Source organism: Sinohyriopsis cumingii, chromosome 11, assembly GCF_028554795.1.
Source record: "Sinohyriopsis cumingii isolate HCF-2022 chromosome 11, ASM2855479v2, whole genome shotgun sequence".
In the NCBI taxonomy this organism is placed as follows: Eukaryota; Metazoa; Mollusca; class Bivalvia; order Unionida; family Unionidae; genus Sinohyriopsis; species Sinohyriopsis cumingii.
The window spans coordinates 107,582,655-107,597,141 of record NC_142971.1 but is presented as its reverse complement, the minus strand read 5'-3'; the positions used below and the strand labels follow the sequence as shown (position 1 = coordinate 107,597,141).

The following is a 14,487-nucleotide window of genomic DNA, read 5'->3' as shown; positions in this document are numbered from 1 at the left end:
GGACTTGTTGGCCTCATATCAGAATAATGTGTCTGCATGTCGGCAGCATGATGCCCCAGTGCTAGACATCACTATAAACTGCTACATTGCAGACATCGTAGCGATATGACTGAATTTTTTTTAAGCTTCAATAAAAATCCAAATCACACACGCACAAAATTCTATAATTTACTTAGCGTTTATTCTGCAATTATTTTTATCACATTAACAAATTTGCTAGTTAAAAGATTTTAAAATACATATAGCTGTAATAATGTAATTTCAGTATTTAAAGTAGAACATCAGTTTTTCGTATTATTCTAAATTAACAATTTCTTCACGTCTAATATTTCATCTAGGATCCTTTTTTCATGAGTTTGAGATATTTATATAGGTGGCATTTAGTTTCTGCTCTTTGAGAAGAATGGTTTGCAAATCTCAGCCATATAGCTGTAAAAGAGTTCACCATCACGTCAGTACACTTTGCAGTTATAAAACTTCATTTGAGTGATCATTGGTGACGTTTTCTCACCTTATATCTCCCCTTTCTTATTAATAGTGCATGGTCTTTGAATGAATCCAATTCCTCTTCACATACCACACTTTCGCTAATATTAATTGTGTGTGGTCATTGAATGAGCCCATTAGCTCTTCAAATACTACGTTTTTACTAGTAAAGATCGCGTGATTTTTTTGGATGAAAATAATTATCTCTTCATTTCACACTTATTCAGTTCTATAAATGTGTGTGTGTGATCATTAAATGTATATATTTATCTTCAAATATCACACTTTCTTGGACTGAAGTTCTCGATCTGATGAACCTTTTTGCGTTAATCTGACGTACATAATCTTTCTTCCTCCCGATACCACATGCGACTTGAATTAGTTGTCGGTTACAACGCCATCTAAGGTACACAACTCTTCTGTTTTTGGAAGCAGTCACATGACATGCTGTCTGCCCTGATCTATTCAATCCTATTAACTCCAGCTGGACATAGAACACATTTCATTTTACTATATGTTCTCTACATTTGTTTCTCAGTACTGACCTTTCCACTGTGTGACAATCAGTGCAAATCATATGTTAATCTAAAATACCTTCAAAGATGACTTCACGGTGAAGTTCTTGTCAAAGGTTGACCTGCTCAGTTTTGAGATGCTGGAATGTCAACATAGCAGCATGTAAACAGAACACAGATTTCACTTCCGGATCATCACCAAGGCCTTATTACTCACTGTGCACTGTCGCCAAAATACACACAGACAACAACACCTTCAGCTCATATTATCAAGAATAAACAGTTACCGTTAAATCCCTACCAAATATGCATAAATAAAACTCTTCTATCACCACCAAAATGAGAGAGGAAAAAATGTTCTAAAAATAGACTAGAACTACATTCGTGGGTACTGAACTGGAAGTACTAATTATGACGTAATTCCTGACAGGCTCCATGTTTTACGCCAATTTTAGTCAAACTTTTATATTTGCATGCTATACCTATTTCAACTTTATGCATGAAGTCTTTTTGAATTTCCTTGCAAACAAAACATGTGACACCTGTCAGAAAGTATGTGGTGCTGGTGTTCCACAGGGTGCAAGTTCTGGTCCAAATGCTCATGAGAAACCAAAACTAAATTTGCTATATCTTCCTTAATTATAGGAATTTTTCAATGCAGTAAAAACCTAATTGTGATACAAGATAAGCCCTGTCTGAAAATATGTTTGAAAGTTACAAATAATGATAAATTAAATTTTAATGGCAAATTAAATAAACATTTAAATTTTAAAAACTAAAGTTTATTGAAAACTTAAATTTTCATACAAGTTTTAAAACACAGTTTGACAAATTTTAGACAGAAAAGTTGACTAATGAATGGTATTTAAAACAAATGGTAGTTTGGGTCTGTACAACTGATAACATTTTTCCCAGGGGTAGTGAAGCATTATAACTCGTATTGATTTTGGTAGCAAACCTCAATATGCCTGTCCAGATGCATATAGGTCTACACACTAAAGAAACAATGACAGGTGCTATGTTCCACATTTACTGTGTCAGGTACTTAGGCAGTTGTTTCCATAACTAATAGCACATTCAGATTTAAAGTTCTGATGGGACCACTGCCAGGTTTTATAGCAAAAATGCATTCCATTTCAATGTCGATAACTACAAAAGGTGGCAATGGGATAGGAAAATTAAATTTGTAAAGTTTTACACTTTGGGGAAATTTCTTTTTAATCTAAGCTAAATTGCGTATTGGTTTTAAATTTTGGTATTGCATTTAGTCTTTAACATATTTTTTACATTTTCCTGGCTTTTTCAATGTCCGCTATAGTCCGTACGAGTTTAAGAAGTTTTAGTAATATTTTAGTTTATCGCAAATAGTTTTAATTTTTTTTCCGCTTTTTTAAAATGTCGGCTAAAGACCGGTACAGATATAAAGTTATAAATTGTAATACTACTTTTAGGGTAGACTAAATATTTTTTGTTTTGCTTTCAATCACACCACAGCTAAAGTCCGTATGTGCTTCAGAATTTTATTACAATGCCAAATATTTTCTTTTACATTTTTCCCTTAAATTTTTCGACATCCGCATAAGTCTGGTACAGTTTCGGAATTTAGTACTTCTTTTGGTCTAGATCAACGCGTTTTAAATTTTTACATATTTGTTTTTCATTCTCTTTAACCAATGGCATAGTGTTAAACACCATGGAGCCCTCAAATCCCATCTAACTACTAATAGGCTATTTCCAACGATTTGTTGCTAGCTAAAACCAAAAAAATGGTTTGATTGCCTCGAACCAAATATTACTAAATCTTCTTTTTGAATATTGATTTTAAATATAATTCTCTGCATAATTCACTCGATATTTTGTGGATATTTTTGTTTCCTTTTGTGCAGGAATAACAGCATCATCAGCATCAAGGATAACACGTACTTTTAAGTACATCTTCGTAAGCAAAAAGGATAACACGTACTTTTTTTAGTGCATCATTGTAAGCATAAAGGATAACATGTAATTTTAAGTACATCGTGAATTATGTTTCATAATATTAAAATTTGCCAATAAAATTATTTATAACCATTTTCTCCCGAAGCCCTGCCCTACATGCATTTAAAAATCGACAAATGCGCCCATTTTCTAAAAAAAAAATCTCTATATACATACACATACTCTTATTGATCATGTTGCCTGCACAGGGGCTCGTATCGTTGCTTTCAATTGACCTGTAATACATGTACTATATAATAACTACTACATGTATGACAGGGAAGTTGTAAACAGTGATACGAACCCCTGTGGTTTCCTTAGAATCTGCCTCTAAGTTTTCCCACCAAATTATGAGTGGCTTTTATTGTTCCGCAATCCTTCCAAGAGAATACTAACTTTTCATTTACATGTTAGGAAAGTTATTCTTCAGGTCGGAATTGTAATCACACCCTCTATTTCAATTCCGATTGGATATCGATATGAACCGATCCAATCAAACTTAGCGGACAATGTCCCTCTCGCTGTCGGTCAACTTGGACACGGATAAGAATACTCCCCGTTTACCTCCGGGCTTCCCTCTGACCTTAGGACTAAGCTTTAACACATAGGTGTGACAACTACAAACCTTTGTTTAGATGGTGAGATCAATCACCCGTGCTGATTCACGATTCCAGTCTCGGGCCGGTCAGGTAACCTTGCGTAAGATATTAACACTAGCCCGCGGATATCTGTAGACATCAAGCACATGACTGCGGCAATACTTCCAAGACAGTAGACTATAGCTTATACACGACTTCATAGATGGAGCTTAACAAACTTGACAATGTACTTGACTGTATTAAAAACATAGCTGCTAAATCTCATCGTACTCGAATAGAACATACTTATAAGCACCCGCCACAAATCAAGAACATAGATGAAGTACAACTATAAATGGTTGATCCCTAATCCCTGCATGTGTTAGCTATGAGACTCGAAACCATGCCAATAAGTTTTAAAACACTTTCTGAGAGAGCGCGCGTGCATGCGGGTGTTGTGTGTGATTTTTAACGTAGCTTTAGCAATTTTTCAGTCATATCGATATGCTATCTGCAGTGTGGCAGTTTATAATGATGTCTAACACTGAGGCAGCATGTCGCAGACATGTAGCATGATGTTCCACCCAGTCACATTATCCTGACACCAGCCCGACCAGTCCTAACACTAACACACAGTTGTCAACAAAACTTTCATAAGTCTTTGGTATGAAGGTGTGTAATCTTGCATAACCTTTATGAAGGTGTGTAATCTTGCATAACCTTTATGAAGCAGTGTAGTCTTGCATAACCTTTATGAAGCAGTGTAATCTTGCATAACCTTTATGAAGGTGTGTAATCTTGCAGAAACTGTATGAAGGCGTGTAATCTTGCATAAATTTTATTAAGCAGTGTAATCTTGCATAACCTTTATGAAGCAGTGTAATCTTGCATAACTTTTATTAAGCAGTGTAATCTTGCATAACCTTTATGAAGCAGTGTAATCTTGCATAACCTTTATGAAGCAGTGTAATCTTCCATAACCTTTATTAAGCAATGTTATCTTCCATAACTTTATGAATCTCAATACATGTTTCAGCTCCTAGTTGTTTATTCTAACAGTCTTAACTCCGAATATAAACTCATCAAATATTGTATAACCTTCAGGACAGGTGACGAAGTTGCAACGCGAGTGCTGCCACTACATATCTGTGTCTATCAAATACACCAAGGTATTGACTCCACCCCTATATGATATTTGTGTCTATCAAATACACCAAGGTATTGACTCCACCCCTATATGATATCTGTGTCTATCAAATACACCAAGGTATTGACTCCACCCCTATATGATATCTGTGTCTATCAAATACACCAAGGTATTGACTCCACCCCTATATGATATCTGTGTCTATCAAATACACCAAGGTATTGACTCCACCCCTATATGATATTTGTGTCTATCAAATACACCAAGGTATTGACTCCACCCCTATATGATATCTGTGTCTGCATGTAATACTATTATTTCAACATGCACACACATTAAAAAGGGTTTGTCATGCTGGTGTGCGTTGAAGAGAAAATTATGCACGGATAGACGAAAGATGCTGACAGACAGGAGCAAAGTAAGACAAAAATAGAAATAAGGAAAAATATTTATTACACATAATTTCAATTTCTTCAGTATAAAATGATGAATATGTAGCAAAAATATTTTATTTAAGATAATAATACGTATGAAATGTCATGATTACAATATTACAAAACGTACTCAGTGATCACAGGGTTTATGTCCAGATAAATTACATTTGAATATAAAACACTTTCAATATGCATAACATGCAGACAGACCGATCATGATGGCTACTACCACGACAGCATTAAAGTAAGCAAAAGACGAGTCATCCGGATGACAAAAATACCGTGATTAAGAACTCCTCATGAAAGAAAACTCGTTTTGCAAAATCAGTTCCCGAAAGAAAAAAAAAATAGATATACGAACAAATACAACAATAACTGGTCCAAAATGTGAAAAACTCAAAATGAAAAATAAACATACAAGATCATTTTAAACAGCTGCACGTGTCTTTGAACCAAATATGGTCTTTAAAACCATCCTGATCTGTTAAATGCACTCTAGTTAAAGTGGTACAAGGAGAATGTACTAACAAGCAGTACTATGGCGAAACAATTTATGATAATACGAGGAAAATAAAGACTGTATTCAATCTGATGAAAAACAGATCTTCGCTGTCCTACGTGAAAATCTGACAGCGACAGCTTAGGGGTCATGTTGGTGGCCTAAGTTATCATGTTAATAGCTAATTTTATCAGCCAATCAGATGAAGTCATATCTTCGCGTTTGGGAGACTGAGCAGTATGACTCAAGAGTATCAACATGTGTCAAACGGTTTGATTCACTTTCAGATTTCCGTTGGCTAATTCAACGGTCACTAGAATATAACCCCTAAAGCAGTCGCCCTCAGAACTTAACGTATGACAGTGGAGATCTGATTTTAATCATATTGAGGTCAGGGACGTCATTGCTGTCAAATTGCTGTAGCCTATATATGAAAATTAACAAGCCCGTCAAGTTTTGCCCCCCCCCCCCCCGGAAAAAAGTTGAAATGACGTTCCTGATTGAGGCGGTATTGTGATCGCTTTATCCGCTCTCAAAACGATTCATCTGGCATTTTTTTATGGACAGGAATCAAAAATGAAACACGGCCAGCCTGAAACACTGACACAAAAGCAATGTTTGGTATCATTATTGATAATAATAATAATAATAATAATAATAATAAACCAATCCATTGATATAAACAGTCCATTGCCGTTTGTACATCCTTATCCATTGTCCGCGTGACAAGCGCAGAATATTTACATTAATCTTACCTGATGAATGATACCATGTACTCTTAAAACTCGGAACGGGAATGAAATGCGATTAGCTTAATATGTGAACATAATGCACATAAAGAAAGAAAGTCAGTGGCCACTCACAAAAACTAAACTAGCAACAAGAAAGACGTTTTAGTTCCCATAATAAGACATTTTGAGAACTTAGTGTTCTCTAGCTGGATGGCAAAACCATGTAATGTAACTCCCATTGCACAAATAAAGTAAACATGTCACGATAATAAATTATTTAGGCCAATCAACGTCTTTGATCAAGTATCAAGTAACGCCATGATAAAGGTAACCCTGATCCTAAATTCCTCCAGATTCACAACACTGGGTCACTGCGTTTCGCATTCGTCGAGAGGGCGAAAGAGACAACCCGTAAAGTCGTCGTTGCTTGTTTTTATATTTGTTTAACGAGGATAGATCGCTTGTTGCGACTGCAATTTCAAGTATTCACGTGATAATAATTCTCCTCTTCGAAAATGTACTTTATACCGTGTAGAACATCAGGGACAAATTTGGAAGGTTTGGCTAGTTCTGGCTCGTTTGTAATATCTCTGTGTCCATGATACACCTCATCATCCTCAGCTGTACTCTTCTTGATGTCTTGTTTGTAGACGCCTGTCCCGACCAATAAACTCTTCATTGAGCGTACAGTCTGCTCGTACAAATCAGATTCGTTCGGGATTGACCTACTTCTGGGCAGCGAGTTTACTGGAGTGTTGCCGTTGTCTCTATTTTGCCAGACTTCCTTCAGATACCGGTCATAAAGGTTTGCCCCTACTATGTCCACATTAGGGTTATCACTGTAAAGAGAAAATAGTTTTAAAAAATTGTGTATGGAGAAAAAGCTGTACAAGTCGATATATATATTATAAAAATTATCCCACTGCAAATTTTCACTTTAAAATAAAATTCATAAATCCAAATAGTTTGAAAAAAAAATAACAAAATCTAACATTGTCGAATGTCCCTTATCCTAACAATACATATAACGAGTATGCATCTAATTGATTAGAAATGATTAAACAGTCGTCTTAGTGACTGTAACATTTTGTTAACATTTTATTTGGGTGTGTGTTTGTATGGATGTGGGCTATTTGCTTCCTTTTGTCACATAACATACTAATTGGCTTACACAAGTTTATTTACTTACCCGATGAAATATAGTTTCACAATTGGTCGTTTGATGCCAATCATCTTGGCGACGTCACTGATCACGTGTTCAGCATATCTGTACGTGATTTCACAAGGTTTTCCTATGAGAGCTGTGTATTCCAATTCAATTCCGGTAATTTTCTGGAATAAAGCAAGTTAACAATGTGACGTAATTACGGAACGAAAAACGCGACGTTAGTGGTGGGACTGATTTTCCTTCGAGTCGAGATACTTTATTGTTCGTTTGCCTCAAGACAATTTGTTTTAACAAATACATTGGATACACTAGCATTTTATGTTTTTTTATTTATGTTTTATTCTATCACGGTAAGAATGGGTTTTTTCTTCCCTTTTTTTAAAAATTATTTTAGATCCTGGGTTTTTTCTCCCAAAAATGTCCCCCCCCCCCCCGCCCCAAAAATTACATGGTCGTTGCCTTTGAATATCAAGGGAAGTATAACCCACTTCAAATTACGGCATACTGAGTGTAAGCTTGATAACTTAAAATCAGTTTCAGTTCAGTCCAATATCAAGTTCATCACAAACCTCCAATATGTAAACAGTAAGTTACGGGATTTATTCACGTAACTTTGTTTTATAGATGAACATACCTTGTAGAGTCTCTCAAGACACACGAGGAAAGCGCCGTGCCCAAAGCGCGGCATGCAGGCCTGGTGCATGAAGACGAGGTCCATGTTGCACGCGATGACTGGGAGCTGCTTGACTTTTGACATGGACTCTGGGGGGTTGCTGGGTTTTCCCTCGGTCAGGAGAAGGTCAATCAGCAACTGAAGGTGAGTCTCCCAGTGTATGGGCTCTCCAATCAGGAGGATTGCTGTACAGGAGTAAAGGGCAAAATGAATTCATCAGTTATTTAGATTTACTTGTAAAACGTGAATTTCACAACTTTTTACAAATTAGTTGTGGTCTACGAACTATCAGAAACACAACAACTTAATCTGACGGCACACACATAATTGATATAACGATTTCAAACGTCAACATGAATGCTTTACCCGGTGAAATGTCTTATTCAACCTCTCTCTAAACTAAGTAGGTGAAGATTTTCAAGTTTTACACTTTTGGTAAATAAAATCAATAAAGAGTTGTTTTTTTTTTTTTTTAAAAAATCAAAGGTGTCGTAATCTTTAAATATTTATAGCAAACGAAACATGGTGTCATGCCCAAGGATAATGTAGTAAATTTAGAGTATGTGCACTTGGTTGTAGTGCCCCGTTTTAAGCAGTTCTTAGATTTGTGTGATTACTTGTTTGATTATTGGAATTCGGCGCCATGGAAATATTCCTGGCCCGAACTAATGAGCTAATGAATAGGAGCAAACGTCACGGAGTGAAGTGTTAGTGTGTTTCCATGATGTCCCGGTTCACTAGTAGTGAATTCCGACCAAAACCGAATGAATGTCCCTGGGTAAAATAGTACATATTAAAATCTAGTGGTATACATTGGTAGCGTGACTGCAAGGACAGTACTTACGGTATTAAACCGGTAAATTACACAAGGGAATAAATAAAAAGGGACTTGACAGACACCGTTGATGTCGCCATGTGGGCGAATATGGTGCAGTTATATCGGCGAAATGTGCCTGGAAAGCATACATTGACTGGCCTAAGTTGGCGGAGTTAAAATAGTTCCCATTGTTAGGGAGTACTCATATATGTTCTAAGGCGTGAACGGTTGGTGGTACGGAAACATAATGAAGCCAAAACACGCAGATGTACGGTTGATAGATAGTTGGCAGTTTGGTTTATCTGTGGTCTTGCATTAATTAGAGGAAAATTTAGGTATAGAATGGACACGTCGGGCTTTCTGATTTACAACTGAGGTTGTATGGAAGTCTTTGGAAAGTCGGGGAAACTTATGACTTCTAGCGAGAATCGCGCCAGGGTTTGACAACCGCTCGGTCAAGTAAATACCCGTGTGCGTGTAACAATATGTTCCAGAGAAAGACAAAATAGAACACAGTTTTATTAAACCTCTAAAGGTGTCACAACTTATCCATCCAATTAGATATTTAATATCATTATCATTCTTGGCATGTTCATTTGGAAGTAAATAAGTACTCCAAATCCATTGGAAGAAATAAATACCCGAATTCCATTGGCAGTAAATAACTACTCCAGTTCTTACCTTCAATTCCTGGAAAATTTGGGTCGTCAAGGAAGGTGCCCTTTGCGACGACGTTTCTATTCTCGTGGTTAACCATGTCAAGTAGAGGATATGCTTCCTGGACGTCCTCAATGGTGCACGTGTTCACGAACCCAAGACTAGGGGGAGGGTCAAGGAACCATACCTTTCAGTGAAAATTGTGTCTTAACTATAAAGACTTTTGAACAGAATAGGGGATATCTGATTGTACACTTGTATGCCGGTCTGTCAGTCCATCGTTCACTAAACTGTCAGCGCACATAGTGCCAGCCTTAGGCCGATAGTACCGATTTGGCCACGCGCTCACAGGGGCCCCGCCCGTTAGTAATTTAAAAATATATATATATCTAAAGAGAGTAAGTAATTTTAAAGCAGTGGGAGAAAAAGTTAAGTTCAATATCATATCAAACGTGTTAAAAAAGTATCTTTCCAAATGCCGTACTCACAGGGGGCCCTGCCTAAATGATCCAACTCGGGCTCCGCGTTTACTAAGGCCGTTCCCGAATCCACATGGATATTTGTCTATCTAAGTGTATTTTTGTTTATTCGTCTGTTCGTCTGCCTATATATGCATTCATGCAGTGTACATACTTCTTGAATTGGACTGACTGTTAGATGGAGCTTATTATTTTGATGGAAAAGAGAAATTTATCCATTACATTTCTTCTGAAAAGGATACTCTTCAGCAATTTCTCTCCTGTGCTCCTGGCCGATAACAAGAACATGTTTGTTGTGGTATTCTTTCAGCATCTTGGCTGGGGTTGGGGCGTGAATGACCATGTCAGGCGTCACCTGGAAATAAAGCAAATTCGTTAGCGATGTTTATGGACACCAAAAGCACATATATCCCGCATCAAACCAAATACAATTCAATAAGTGCGTTTTTAAGAATGACGTATGCAAAATGTAACGTGAAAAATTTAAGATATGTAACAGTATGTATATATGTATGCATGTAGATAGGAAAGTAGGCAGGTAGGTACAGTAGCCATAGACGTTAGCCATGTAAACTACCTTAATTTTCAACCAGTCTTGAATCTGCTTGGCTTTGTCGTGGCTCCTGCTACAGGCATTGGTTACAAAGGCCACTGGGACTTGGAGATTTCCGTGCGAATCCTGGAGAAAGCGGGCGGCCTGTACGGCTGCTGACAGGGGCGTGCTTCCGCGAGCTAGTACACCATCCACATCAAACAATATGCCGAAGTCCGGCTGTGAAACAATATTTAAAAAATCATCAGCAATGCATACATTTTTTTTTTTTGATTGTGAAAAAAAAAGAAAAAAAGAAAAGGCTCATACAGTTTGTTGTCATGTAAGATATATCCTGAGGAGATTCGATAGTTCTGACTCCGTTTATCCGGAAACATCGCTATCATGACCAATTTAAACGGAAACGGAATTCTTAAATGTTAAGTTGTCCGTTAAAACGGAAATCCGCGTTCCGGATTTGAAAATCAAAATCAGGGACAAAAGTGTAAAATTACTGCGAAACTTGCCTCGATAATCCGGAAATAATCTGTCTAATACTAAGAACATTCGAAGAATCTTATTTCCAAATAGTCGGATAAGGAATTGCCTATGCACTGCGTGGGTTCGAGTATAGGATTCGGCCAATGTGTGTATGTGAGAAAGCTTGCCAGGAGCTTCTCGTGGGTCGGTGGTTCCCGGGTTCTTCCTCCACCATTAATACTGGCCGCCATGCATAGCCTATCGTGTGCTGAAAAATGGCGTTAAACCGCACAACAACAACTGCCTATGCAAATTTGGAGGCGTGTGAATTTATCAGTCTCTGACTGGTCAAATTCTAGTGGCACGTTAAAGATATAAATTGATCACGAAATCATTGCGGATTTTTTTTTTTTTTTTATTAGCGTGACCGTATTGTTGCAAGCGATTGCATAAATGATGTCTGCTTTTAATGCTCGCCAACGAAGGTGTTAATAATTAAATAAACACACTGGGATCAAATCGCCCAGTTTTGATATAGTATGTCATCAATAAAGTACGTGTATCATTAAGTCTCTTTGTTGTTTACCAATTCGAAGTAACAATCACAATTGTTGATGGCAGTAAAAAATAAAGTTGATTGATTTAAGCTTTAAACAGTGAAGGGCTTCATTTCAGAATAAAAAAGCCACATCAATTATTGACTCATTAGCATCTAAAACAATTGTAGAATGCGATTTTTAAAAATGACTGAATTTTATTAGTTTACTATAACACATTAACTGCAAGATATCAGCATGTATTCGCTGTACATTCTATATTATACGTATTATTGCGACATATTGGCTAGCAGATTTTCCAGTAATTGGTTCAAATTCTATTTAGGTACAAGTGAATGTGATAATAAAGTGAAATAAACACTAATATATATATATATATATATATATATATATATATATATATATACAAAGAGAGACAGACAGACAGACAGAGATAGAGAGAGACAGAGAGAGTGAGACAAGACATACAGTCAGATTGACCTAGACAGAGACAGAAAGAGAAAGATACATATAGACAGACAAAGACAAAAGACACACAATGGATTTTTACCCACCCGCCCCTGTCAGGTAAACTTAACGGTATAAATGCTTTGTGTTACAAACACAATGTATACTTTGTTTACAAGTCATAACCCAGTAGCAAGAATTCCGCGCTTTTCCCGAGGTTAACAACTGGATCCGCGCGAATGGACCACACCAATTTTATCCCCAATACACAACAGCTGTTGCTTGTTTACCATAAGCAACCCTGAGTTCAAGTTCATTTGTCTTAATATTTTCTAAATTCGGTCAGTGCTTACATCTTATTTAGCAACAGATAAACATGAGCAAATGTATTCACACTTCCCAATCTAGCGCATCTTCAAATATGCACAAATGTTTAAGTGGTCCTAACACTTATTCCATAATTTTGCTGAAACTTAAGTTTAAGTGCTTTAAAACTGAAACGTATTGTACTGCGATTACAGAAAATTGTACACTGATTATAAATACTTGTACACTGACTATACAACAATATACACTGATTATAAATACTTGTACACTGACTATACAACAACATACACTGATTATACAAATGTGTGTACTGATTATATATACTAGTAAGCTGATTTTTAGAAAATTGTACACTGATTATAGAAAAATATACACTGGTTATGGAAATTTGTGTACTGATTATATATACTTGTAAACAGATTATATAAAATTTTACACTGATTTATAGAAAATTGTATATTAATTGTAGATACTTGTACACTGAGTATAGAAAAATATACACTGATTATATAATTTGTGTACACTGAGTATAGAAAAATATACACTGATTATGTAAATTTGTGTTCTGATTATATATAATTGTAAACTGATTATAGAAAATTGTACACTGATTATATATACTTGTACTCTGATTATAGAAAATTGTATATTAATTATAGATACTTGTACTCTGATTATAGAAGCATATGCAGAAGGAAAAATTCTTCATGCAATCACAGAATATCAGAATATTTATTTTTGGTGGTTGTTATTTCTTTTCACATAGATTATTTGAACCGAAACTCCACCCCCACCCCCGCCACCCTACTGCAATAAAACACAAACAAACCAAAAACAAAAACAGTAGCAGCATGAAACTGTAGAATGTTGATTCTTTCTAAAGCGGACATTTATTTACATTTGGAAACGATATGAATTTGAGATAGATAAATTTATTTCTCTTACCTCGTTATTTTGCAATAGCTGCTTGTGATCACTCATTGAAAAATCACCGCTACTCTCTGTAAAAGAAAACAAATTAAATTAAAATACGTTGCTGAACATAACATTATAAATAAACTACAATACACTGCTGTACATAAAATCATAATTAAATTACAATACATTACTTTACATAAAATCATAATTAAATTACAATAAATTACTTTACATAAAATCATAATTAAATTACAATACATTACTGTACATAAAATCATAATTAAAATACAACAACTGTTGTCTCAACAGAAATTGAAATAGTACAAACTATAATAGACTTGTAATTTTCTCGAATTTAACAACAAAACGAATTATAAAAATTTTCATGATGTACCAATGGAACAGCCATAATCACTTCTGCTAGTAGTCAATTGTATGAGTTCCCGCATTGTGATAAAATTGTAATCCTGTTCAACGTTATGCTTAATTCTCTCTTCTCTTTGCAGTAAATTTTTGAAAGAATCACTCTACGTTCATCCCTATTTATACCCTTTTCGTCCATTTTGTTGCTGATAAATACACATGACGTTGTAAATAGAGCTCGTTTCCCATTGGTGATAAAAGAGGTAATACAACATCTCCGCATAATGAGTACTTTTGAGGTCACGTTTTTTCGGTCAGGATTTGTTGATGTTGAATGAGAATTAGGAATATTGATGATGTTTCTTACTTTTGAATCTGTACGCGTACCTGTCAAGTCAGCTGCTAATGACGTCATCACGTTTCCATTAAGACTAATGAACGAAGCAACAACCTTTAGCAAAACACAGGGAAACAAAAAATATAGTATCTGCTCTTGTTGGTTTAACCCATTTTTTTCCCCCAAGCATATGATGTATACATAACGGTCAGTATATGTGGTGAAGGAAGAGCCAGGGAAGACCCCAAAGAAGAACCACTGACCGAAGGGAAGCCACTGACAAGCTTTCTCACATAACCAAGTTGATTAAGCCGAGACTCGAAACAGCGCATACATAAATGAGATGTGGGTGATCTGTAGAAAAC

At 36.0% G+C, this 14,487-nt stretch overlaps 1 protein-coding gene across 1 annotated transcript; it reads right to left on the bottom strand.

The window, feature by feature from the left end:
- Window positions 1-5,139: 5,139 nt before the first annotated feature.
- On the bottom strand, window positions 5,140-13,948 carry LOC149789246 (haloacid dehalogenase-like hydrolase domain-containing 5). Its single transcript, XM_089975420.1, has 8 exons — window positions 13,817-13,948; window positions 13,450-13,505; window positions 10,739-10,933; window positions 10,404-10,516; window positions 9,707-9,843; window positions 8,170-8,393; window positions 7,557-7,699; window positions 5,140-7,206 (listed from the first exon to the last, which is right to left on the bottom strand). The coding sequence occupies exons 1-8, from the start codon at window positions 13,869-13,871 to the stop codon at window positions 6,846-6,848; spliced, it is 1,284 nt and encodes a 427-aa protein (XP_089831546.1). The 5' UTR covers window positions 13,872-13,948; the 3' UTR covers window positions 5,140-6,845.
- Window positions 13,949-14,487: the final 539 nt, after the last annotated feature.

Bases quoted from the DNA above. Each gene is read 5' to 3' on its own strand.
- LOC149789246 (XM_089975420.1), bottom strand. From the start codon at position 13,871: ATGCGGGAACTCATACAATTGACTACTAGCAGAAGTGATTATGGCTGT. The intron at 13,506-13,816 runs GTACATCATGAA...TTTCTTTTACAG, and splicing joins TGATTATGGCTGTTCCATTG to AGAGTAGCGGTGATTTTTCA. The intron at 7,700-8,169 runs GTATGTTCATCT...GCTTTATTCCAG, and splicing joins GTCTTGAGAGACTCTACAAG to AAAATTACCGGAATTGAATT.